The 9,393-nt window shown below is 48.8% G+C and overlaps 1 protein-coding gene across 2 annotated transcripts in view; it reads left to right on the plus strand.

Moving 5' to 3' along the window:
* The window catches only part of RC3H1 (ring finger and CCCH-type domains 1), a 73,385-nt gene extending 64,065 nt beyond the window's left edge, over positions 1 to 9,320 (plus strand). Inside the window, exons 1-7 of one of the 2 annotated variants that reach the window (XM_053950203.1) lie at positions 1,846 to 1,989; positions 5,069 to 5,447; positions 7,038 to 7,253; positions 7,565 to 7,702; positions 7,793 to 8,186; positions 8,530 to 8,594; positions 8,807 to 9,320. In XM_053950203.1, the coding sequence (XP_053806178.1) occupies positions 5,073 to 5,447; positions 7,038 to 7,253; positions 7,565 to 7,702; positions 7,793 to 8,186; positions 8,530 to 8,594; positions 8,807 to 8,980 (1,362 nt within the window). In that variant the 5' untranslated portion in view covers positions 1,846 to 1,989; positions 5,069 to 5,072 and the 3' untranslated portion in view covers positions 8,981 to 9,320. Of the gene's footprint in view, positions 1 to 1,845; positions 1,990 to 5,068; positions 5,448 to 7,037; positions 7,254 to 7,564; positions 7,703 to 7,792; positions 8,187 to 8,529; positions 8,595 to 8,806 lie in introns of those variants that run through there. The other variant, XM_053950204.1, reaches the window with a different exon arrangement.
* Positions 9,321 to 9,393: the final 73 nt, after the last annotated feature.

The following is a 9,393-nucleotide window of genomic DNA, read 5'->3' on the forward strand; positions in this document are numbered from 1 at the left end:
AGTCAGATCCCTCTGGAAGGAAGTGGTGGGTGCTCTGCATCAAGAGAGATTGGGGGAAACTTGCTGAGTTTCTTCATGTGGAAAAGAGGGGAGACCAGGCTCAGTGGATGGTACCTGCTGGAATTTTTTTCCCCTTTGGATATGGATAGCAGAATAGAAAAAATCTTGAAAAGGCTAGCTCATGAGATTCCTTGATCCCGTCTTGCTCTGTGAGTGCAAGAGTCATTTTCCCTGTGCGTAGCCATGAAACTCAACAGTGAACACCCAAAGCACAAAAAAAATTAAGGCAATTTATGTTCCTCCTCACCCATCAGGTATGTTTAAGCACCATTTCTTTCCAGCTAGGATGTGCTCAGTTGTTTCTGTAACCTCCTTCCTCCTAACTGTGAACTCCAACTCCCTGAGGACTAAAAATGTGGGAGAGACTAAAACCAAAGCATGATGCTTCATCTGTCTTGCCACAGGCTGCCAGGCTTTGGTGCTTGATGGTTTTGAGCCTCTGATCTTTGCTTTGAGTTTGAGAGAAAAACAGCCTCTATATTAGAGCAAACAAGGCATCTAGCAGTTTGGATTAAGACACTGGCCATCTTGGGTGCTTCCTAGATGGCTCTGCTCAGATGTGAGTGCTGGCTTGTTGCTTGGAGCTAAACCAGCCATGAATTACCATTTACATGCTGCACTCAAATGATAGATTTACTCAGCTGCCCTAGAATAAATGCCTTGGGAGCTCTGTGGGATGTGCACAGTTGTTTGCTTTTGGTTTTACTGCTTTAAACAACCTCTGAGCACTGGATAAGTGGAAACCTGTGCTTAGATGTCTGCCTGGCTGTGGAGCATCCCTAATCATGTGAAAACTCTGGGATCTGTGAGCATGTCAGTTACCTCAAAAAATTAAACCTGAAGTAACAAGGTACAGTATGCGAGTCCTTCCTTTCTCATGGAGGACATTTTTTACATTACCCTTCAATTTATCTCCACAATCTCTCCCATTTAACTATGTCCCATACTGATACAGTAAAGTCTTTTACTGAACCCAGACCAGTTTGCAATTGCATTTTCCATTAAGGGAAGATGTTCCTCTCACTGGAGAGCCTGCTCCTGGGATTTGAAATTCAGAGGGCAATGCTGCAGAATTTGTAGAGCAGCTGCATCCTGAAACAGAAATGGTGTTCAGTTCAGTTCTGCTCACTACTCTGCCTTATGAATCTGGACAGGAGCTGGGGGAGCTGCTGTTAATCCTCAGTTTTTCAACTCTGCAAGTGAAAGGTCACAGAATCACAGAATATCCTGGACTGGAAGGGACCCACCAGGATCACAGAGTCCAAGTCCTGCACAGGCACTTCAACAATCCCACCCTGTGCCTGAAAGTGTTGTCCCAACACTCCTGGAGCTCTAGCAGCCTTGGGGCTGTGAGCATTCCCTGGGGAGCCTGTTCCAGGTGAGTGTGTTTAAGATGGGATGTATTTGAAACTGCACAATGTGAACTGGGGCAATTTCTCCCAACTTGTCTGTTCAGGAAATGGGGAACAGGTGACAGGGCTTGGGACAGATGGGGGAAACATTTTGCTTGGCTACAAGATCTCTAAACTAGATCTACAAATAGCTTTATGTAATTTTTATTCAAACTCTTGAAGGGTTTGAGGTTTTTCTCATGGGATAAGCAGTTCATTTTCTGTTGGCAAAAACTGAGGGCATGTGGCACTTGTATGGGGTAGGTGGTCAAACTCTCCCTTGTCAGATTGAACTTTAAAACCTCTTTCAAACTAAACATTGCCTCTTTTTTTCCTACTCTTTGCTTAACCTTCAGCAGCTGGTCATCAGCCTTTGGCCTTAGCATCCTACTCCCCTCCCACCATCCCCTGCTGCTGTCTCAGCTCTGTTTGAGCACAGAAATCCAGTGGGGAAACTTCTTTGGGCTCAAGCAAGACTGTTCTCTCAAAAATTTGCATTTACCTCCTAAATAGCAGAAGGCTGGAGGTACAGGGGCAGGTAAGAAAAATAGATTCCACACATCTTTCATTGTTAATTAATTTCTTGAAACAGTTTATTTTCCCTTAGTAGGAGCCTATGTATTTTAGCTGCTGCCAGAGTGGCTTTTTGCTCTATTAGAGGGAGTCCTCTCACCCCTAGGTGTCATGAAGGCTGGTGTTCTAATTTGTCAGGCTTGACTTATCCCCAGCAAACTTGGTGTGGAGGGCAGTTGATGAAGTCAGGAAGCCCTGAGTAATTGCTGGCTGCAAAAGTACACTGCTGGTTTGCTTTGGACTCTGGTTTTGGGTGTGAGGCAGTGGGGAAGGTTTCTCAAGAGCCTAAATTGATCTCAGAATGGTTTGAGCTATTTTATATTAGCTGGGCCGTGTAGCACAGTGCTTGGGTGCTGTGGGACATTCCCACCAATACCAGTAGCCCCAGCAGGTTCAGTAGGGTGGGTGCTGGGGGTCTGTAAGCCCCGTTAATCATCCTGTCCTGCAGCCATGGAAGAGTGGGATGGAAATGGTGTGTGCTGGTGAGAGCCCAACCATGTTGCGCAGCAGCCGAGGGATCGGGAAGTTTCTCGATGTTTCCCCAGAGCCTTCTGATTTTGAGCTGAATCAGCAACTGGTTTCTTGGCTTTCTGCACTTTTTGTTGCTTCACCCTTGTAAGAACCTTTTCTAATTTCTACGTTCCCCCTTGCCAGTAATCCTTTTCAGGCAGCGCTGTTGTGGGAATACTTTTGGCGTCCTTCCATGTTGACACATGGAGTGCATGTCAGTGCTGCAGAGGAAAAGGGAGCATTGAAGAGCTGTGGGAGGAGGAGGAGGAGTGGGTTTTGGCCAAATGCTCTGACAAAGAGCTGGTCTAAGAAACATCAGGGGCTCTTGCCTGTAAGAGACAAGACTGGATGTGTCAGAGGCCAGGTCAACCTTAATGGATGGTAAAGTGGATTTAAGGCGTTAGCATAAAGTCCTGTATCTTCCCTGAATTGATGGAGTCGGGGCTTTACTGCAGATAAAAACAGGGAGTCTTTCTCACTTAATGAGAACAGGGTGAGGATAGAGGTGCCCTCCCCTCTCTTGTGCTTTGGTCTTTAAATATGAGATTAGATTAACAACACGTTGTGTGATGGCAAACACCACAAGCTGCTTCTGGCTTGACAGAAGCAGGTGTTTGTCCTTGTACAGACAGGGTCAGGACATGGCTTTCCCAGGAGGTGAGTGGAGTGACAGGGCAGGGACCATGGTGAGGTTGTCCTTTCCATGGTGGGACTGGCCACAGGTGCATCAGTGCTGCTGGAGCTGCAGGACCAGGTGTGGGTGAGGGAGGGCTGCTGCAGGCAGTGAAGGGCTCTGCTCCTGGCCCCAGGATTGCAGAACACTGGAGTGTGTCTGGCTTGTGCTGGCTGACTTTTCCTGTGGGATTGAAAGGTTCAGAAGAACAGCACTTCCTGGAGTATTTTCAATTGTCTTAATATTTTTCCTTTCTCTTGGCCTGGGTGTTGTTTTTTGGTTTTGAATCAGTTAACTTCCCTCCCTTTTCAATTTTTTTTTACCCTTTGTGGTGTTGCATCTGTCCTAAACCTTTCGCAAGATGATCTGTGTGTCATTACCAGCAAGAGCTGTGGCCATGGCCTGAGTGAGTCCCTGTTGTTTTGCTGTGCTATCACACAGCCTTGGGCTCCAGACAGTCTTGGTGCCAGATGAGGTAGTTTCTGCTTTTGCAGAGGAACTGGAGCACAGATGAAGTCATTGGCCAAGAGCTCAGGGAGGGGGTGTGGAAGAACCCAGAGGTCTCCTTCATCCCAGATCAGCCTTTGAGCTGCTCCTGTTTTCCTCCAGCAGGTGCTGGCCCACTAGCACTGGAAGATCACAGACTGGAGGTCACTAGTGCTAAATGCAGGTGACTTTTAATTTAGTTTCTCAGAGGGAAATGCTTGGTAGCCATGGCAGTGAGTATTTGGAGGCAGGCAGAGACTTACCTAACTTAGACACATGTTTGAAAAAGTGCCCTGTAGCAGGCAAGGCCTGGGCAGGCTGCCAGTCCCCAGTTGTTTCCCAAAGTGTTGTGGCTGTGGTGCTTGAGCTTCCTTGGGGTAGATAAACAAAGCAGTCATGCAAAGGGCATCTTAGAACCACAGCGTGCAGGCCCTGGGATGGCTCATGGGGCCTTGCTGCCAGAGCTGGTGGGTGATGGGATTTAGGAGGAAACTGTTCCCTGGGAGGGTGTGAGGCCCTGGCACAGGGTGCCCAGAGAAGTTGTGGCTGCCTCATCCCTGGAAATGTCTAAGGCCACGTCGGACAGGGCTTGGAGCAACCTGGGATAGTGAAGGTGTCCCTTCCTATGCAACCAGATTATATTTAAAGTTCCTTTTAACTGAAACCATTCTGAGGTTCAGTGTGCTTTAGCAAAGGGAAAAATATAAATTATCTCTCTCTTGCTGGAAGATTTTCAGAGACCTGCTTTTGCTGGAACACAGTAATTACCATTAGCCTGCACTCTTTAGGTACCAAGGACAACCAGTTTGCATTGAGGTGGTATGAACTTTGGACAGGAATTGTTGTGATGTACCAGCTACACCATACATGCTCATAAAGTACATTTTTGGGGTATTAGAGATGTAGATGCTCAGTCCACGGAGAGACCAACTTCCTTGGAGACCTTTTCCTTATCACCTTTCTTCTCTGCCATAGTATCTCCTACATCAGTAACTGAAAAGTACTGTAAGGCTGAGGTGAGCCTGGCAGGGTCCTTACACTGTAGCCACCTCACTGGCCCATGGAGAGGACTCAAATCATCCATTTAGGTACAAACTTGTCAGGGCTGAGCCTACTGCTGAAAAAAGAGGGGGCCCAGGTCACTGGGAAAATGCTGGTTTCAGTGTATTGCTTCTAAAAGCATTGTGTGCTCACGGGCAAGTTTGTCCTCCTGCTGTCTGTCCTCGTTTGTCCTGCAGGTGCAGGGCAAAAGGATGATTGGAGAGGGCTGTGGGGCTGCCATCACTGTGATGCTGGCTGGAAGGGGCCTGTGACCGTGGCAGCAGCACAGGTTTCACAGCCAGGCCGTGTGTCTAAGCTCTCTCTCTGGTTCCAGGACAATGCATCTCTTTGTGCTGTGTCTGCTCAGTGTCTGGGGGCTGGCTGCCCCTGAGCACTACGCCGTGGAAGACGTCTGCACCGCAAAGCCCCGCGACATCCCAGTGAACCCCATCTGCATCTATCGCAACCCCGAGAAGAAGCCCCAGGAGGGTGAGGGGCAAGAGCCAGCAAAGGACAAGCTCCCAGAGTCCACCAACCCCCGGGTGTGGGAGCTGTCAAAAGCCAACTCTCGGTTTGCTGTCGTCTTCTACAAGTACCTGGCTGACTCCAAAGACAATGGGCAAAACATCTTCATGTCACCCCTCAGCATTTCCACAGCCTTTGCCATGACCAAGCTTGGAGCCTGTGGCAGCACCCTCCAGCAGCTCATGGAGGTTGGTGGAGATTGCTCAGCCTTTTCCTGTAGCAGGTCTGAAAGACAGGAAAGGTGATCATGGCTAATGGCTGCTCTCAGGGTCAGGATGGCTCCTTGCCTTAAGAAGGAAATCCCAAGTTGGAAGGACCTTAAAACTCATCTTGTTCCACCCTCTGCCATGGGCAAGGACACCTTCCACTAGACCTGGTTGCTCCAAGCTCTGTTTCTGGATTTGTTTAGACCCCAGCTCTTTCCCCTTACTCCCTATTTGGATCCAGCATTCCTGGGTTTGAGAGGTTAGTTTTTATCTGGAGAAAAAGAAGTCCATTTGGAAGGTGAAAGAAGGGAGTGACAGTTTGCTTCTTGCAGATTGAGCTAAGATTTTCCTTATGAAAAAAGCAGGAAAAGCCATGATATCAAGTCATGCTGGCAGAGGGGCTTTTTCACATTCCTTCTCTCTTCCTTGGGACAAAAATCAGACACACTGGAGACCTCACAGTCCACCTGACTTCCAGGGCAGGGGAGCCTGTACAGGGGGAGCCTCTTCCTCCACCTGTTGGCCCTGTACTCAGAGGATAGTTCTGATCCCAGACTAAGTAGTAATTCTGAGTTCTGGCTCTTCCATGCAGCTAATTTAACTCCCTGCATGTCCTAGCACCCTTCTCAATGTCAGACCCACTCACCTGCCATGTGGGGTTTGATGCTGCCCGTACCTTTTTCTCCAGTGGGAGACCTGAGCCCAGAGAAGCCTTTCTCCCTGCAATGAGAGATGGGAATCAAACCCCTCTGTCCTTACAAATCCTACCTCTGGAACAAATAATGTCGGTGGTCTCCTGCCATTATCCACACAGCCTGAGTGGAGCAGCTATAAACACATCTCCAAATCTTCATTTGTGCGTTCCCCTCTGGGCAGCCCTTCCCACTGGAAGGGAAACCTTCTCCATTGAGCCACCCACACCTGCAGTCCTAACCCCCCTTTCCCCTATGAAATGGCTGGGAGCACCAGGAATGCCTTACAGGAAACAGTGCCAAAGGAGGTTCATAAAGAGCAATGTACTGTGGGATTTTCTGTGCCTTAAAGCCCTGAGGTTGGATAGCAGTAGACAAATCATAATTGTCCTTCCAGCTGGCAGCTGGGAACAGATTAAAAAATTCCCTGTGCTGCAAAAATCTACCCTCAAAATGATTGCTGCATATTCCCATTCCCTGTAAAAATAGATAAGAGGTACCAGAAGTACTCAACAGACCATGAGAATTCCTCCTGGGAAAGAGCAGCCTTTAGCATTTTCACAGGAGGGTTTAGCACATGTGAGCCCTCCCATGACCTGATATGACCCAAGAGCTGCTTCTAGGCCCTGTGGGTGCAATGCTTATCTCTAGGGTGTGGTAAGGGGTTATGAACACCATGTTAATTTTAACAGCACTTAAAGGTCTTGGGCAGGTGATATGTTGATTTTCCATAGATTTGGGTTCCCACACATGGAGGGTGAAATTCTGAGGGCCTGCAGATTTGTTGATGTTGAGGCAAAGGCTTCACCACCATTTCCTCTGGGGCCCAGGAGCACAAAAGCCTCCTCATGGATTCCTTGTTGCTGTTTGGCTTGTCCAGGTCTTTCAATTTGACACCATTTCAGAGAAGACATCGGATCAGATCCATTTCTTCTTTGCCAAGCTGAACTGCCGCCTTTACAAGAAAGCAAACAAATCCTCAGAGCTGGTGTCAGCCAACCGTCTCTTCGGGGAGAAATCTTTGGTCTTTAATGAGACTTACCAGAACATCAGTGAAATCGTTTATGGAGCAAAACTCTGGCCCTTGAACTTCAAAGTGAGTTTGACCTACTCAGGATTTTGCTTTTTTTGTTTGGTTCCACCCCCCACCCCCAGTCCATCACTGTCTTTTGCCCAGGAGAAGTGCTCTGCTCTGGGTGTGTGGGACACGAGTGAAAGCCACAGGGAATCTGGGATGCAGCTCCTCTCACTTCAGCTCACCTTAACCACAGCCACGTCCCCACTCGTCATACCTAAGCTTCATTGTCCCTCCCCAGCACATACCCTTGTGAACCTGTCTCCTGCAGAAGGGGTACAAAGAGGGGTTTAAAACCCTCAGCTTAACCTTTTTTTGGTCTCTTCCTTTAGGAGAAGCCAGAACTTTCCAGGCAGATCATTAACGAGTGGGTGGCTAATAAGACAGAGAAGCGCATTACAGAAGTGATCCCAGAAAGTGGTATTGATGATCTCACTGTCTTGGTCCTGGTCAACACCATTTATTTTAAGGTAACAAAAGCTAACAGAACTGGGGAGCAGCACACTTCCTTGGAGGAGATATGGTGCTTATGTTTGTTTTCCCCCCCCTCTCCTTTTTAGGGGCACTGGAAATCGCAGTTCCCAGCTCCAAACACAAAACTGGATGTATTTCATAAAGCCAATGGTGAGACCTGCCAAGTCCCAACTATGTACCAGGAGTCCAAATTCCGCTACGCACTCATCCCCCAGGACAAAGTCCAGGTGCTGGAGCTGCCTTACAAAGGGGACGATATCACGATGCTGCTGGTCCTGCCCAGTGCTGGGACACCCCTGGAGGAGGTGGAGCGAGACCTGACATCGGAGAAGCTGCAGGGCTGGATAGATTCCATGAAGGAGATGTCTCTCTTCGTCTACCTCCCTCGCTTCCGCGTCGAGGACAGCTTCAGCGTCAAGGAAAAGCTGAGGAAAATGGGGCTGGAAGATCTCTTCAGTCCAGAAAATGCCAGACTCCCAGGTGAGATGTGGAGATAGGGCAGTGCAGGGTAGAGGTGAGGGGCAGCCATTCCTCCCTAGGCAGGGCAGTAGGTGCAGCAGCACATGAGGAACAAGCACATGAAAGCATTTATATGTTGCTGCAGCCAGTGATGGAGTCTCTGGTAAAGCCCCACCATGGACACTCAGCCCTGCTCTGCACTGAAGACATGGCAGTTTAGCAGTCAGTTGCACATGCAGGAGGATGTTTTTGTTTTAGGGCAGCCATGCCTTGTGCCTGATCCCAGGCCATGAAGGATGGGAATGTGTTCTTTCTTGAGCTGTCTCTGAACTCAGCTTTACCTTTGTATATTTTTATATTTCAGGTATCATTGCAGAGGGCCGCACAGACCTGTACGTGTCTGAGGCTTTCCACAAAGCCTTCCTTGAGGTGAGCCTTGCTTTGTGCCAGTGTGTTTTGCTTTTTAAAAACAAATATTAAAGGGAAAAAAATAGCTCTGAACCTACAGTGTTCACTTCTCAGCAGCCTGGGGCTTTGGAGGGAGACTGGCCCGTGTTCTGTGGAGGAGGAGGAGGAGGGTGAACCCTCTCCATGCTGCATAATGTCTGTATTTTAATCCCATCTTGTCTCTTGGCTGGCAGGTGAATGAAGAAGGCAGCGAGGCCTCAGCTGCTACAGCTGTCACCATCTCTGGCCGTTCCTTCCCTATGAACAGAAAAATCTTCAATGCCAACAGGCCCTTCCTGCTTTTCATCCGGGAAGCTGCCCTCAACACCATCATCTTCATGGGCAGGATAGCTGATCCTTGCTCCTAAGGGGGCTGCTAGGGCCTCACTTCTCCCTCCTCTGCCTCGGGAAAAGGAGAGGTGGGCTATTGCCACAAAGCATGGGCTGCTCCTGGGGTGGTTGGTCTTGCTGTTTGGTGCCAGCTGCAGGGAGGGACTGCAGCCAGCTGGGCTGTCCCTGCTCCTCCCTGCCATGTCAGGTGAGGGGGCTCATGGGTCACCTCACCTGTCCTGTCCTTCGTGGCAAGGAAAGCTGAATTTCATCTGGTACCAGTATTTTTGGGGCACCCAAGTCCAGCATTGCTGTCCTTCCTGTGCCCAACCCTCTGTAACTCTGATCACTTGGTTCATTAAAACCTATAGATCTGTATGTAACAGACTGCTCTCTCAATGCACGGTTTACCCTGAGCCACTTCCTAGACTTATTTAAATTCTTCTTTTCC

This window comes from Vidua chalybeata, chromosome 9 (assembly GCF_026979565.1).
Source record: "Vidua chalybeata isolate OUT-0048 chromosome 9, bVidCha1 merged haplotype, whole genome shotgun sequence".
NCBI classification, from domain to species: Eukaryota; Metazoa; Chordata; class Aves; order Passeriformes; family Viduidae; genus Vidua; species Vidua chalybeata.